The sequence below is a fragment of the Alligator sinensis genome, unplaced genomic scaffold (genome assembly GCF_000455745.1).
Source record: "Alligator sinensis unplaced genomic scaffold, ASM45574v1 scaffold781_1, whole genome shotgun sequence".
Lineage (NCBI taxonomy): Eukaryota > Metazoa > Chordata > Crocodylia > Alligatoridae > Alligator > Alligator sinensis.
Window position 1 is genome coordinate 3,669,651 of NW_005841845.1, and position 853 is coordinate 3,670,503.

Below are 853 nucleotides of genomic sequence, written 5' to 3' on the forward strand. Positions count from 1 at the left end.
AAAGCGGGCGGGAGCCGACCTGCTGCCTGACTCTGGTTCCCGGTGTTGATGTGGAAACCCAGGAGCTCCTTGGGCTCGAGCCGTCTGCCCTCTGGCCCAGGGCAGCCACTGCCAGGGAGCACCGGTGAGTCCTCACCGGAGATGGGCAGTAAAAACCTCGACACAGCCACGGGGCTAAAAACCGAACTGGAAAACGCCTCTCGGGGGAGCGCCGGGGTATTTGGGACGCAGCGAGCGGCGAGCAGAGGGCCAGGGCTAGGCAGGGGCTCCGGCCCTCAGCATAAAAACTTGAAAACCAAACATTTAAAAAGTCTAAAACCAAACCAAACTGTCTGAAAGGAACGTTTCTGTCCCTGTGCAAAAATCGGCCCCCGTCAAGTCTAAAACCAAACCAAACCAAACTGTCTGAAAGGAACATTTCTGTCCCTGTGCAAAAATCGGCCCCCGTCCTCCAGGGCCTGCTCCTGAGGGCACTCCAGCCTCTCCAACGCCGGGTGGAGGGTCATCTTCTGGTGGCCTAGTAGCTGTAGAGCGAGAGCGGCGTATCCTCCATCATGTCATCCTGCAAGCAAAGGAGAAGCACGCGGGGCATTGGCCGGTGTTCACCGAGGCCTGGAGGGCGATGGGTGCTGCCTCCCGACAGGGGGAGGATACGCAGCGTTAGCTGCACTGCTGTTTCCAGCACCAAGCAACTCTGCCTAGCGCCTCTTCCAGGATCACTGCCCTCCCCTCCTGCTGTGGCCCTTGGAGAGCGGATGTAGAGAGGAAGAAAAGCCACCGCAGGGAGACTCCGCTCATCCCGACAGCACCCAGCTCAGAGCGCTCCAGACCCCCGGGGCGCTTAGTCCTTTCC

At 59.9% G+C, this 853-nt stretch overlaps 1 protein-coding gene across 1 annotated transcript in view; it reads right to left on the bottom strand.

Annotated features, from left to right (window-relative positions):
• Positions 1 to 418: 418 nt before the first annotated feature.
• The window catches only part of LOC102373112 (mucin-12-like), a 4,831-nt gene continuing 4,396 nt past the window's right edge, over positions 419 to 853 (bottom strand). Inside the window, exon 6 of the mRNA XM_025207128.1 lies at positions 419 to 562. Coding sequence (XP_025062913.1) covers positions 518 to 562 — 45 coding nt within the window. The 3' untranslated portion in view covers positions 419 to 517. The remainder of the gene's footprint in view (positions 563 to 853) is intronic.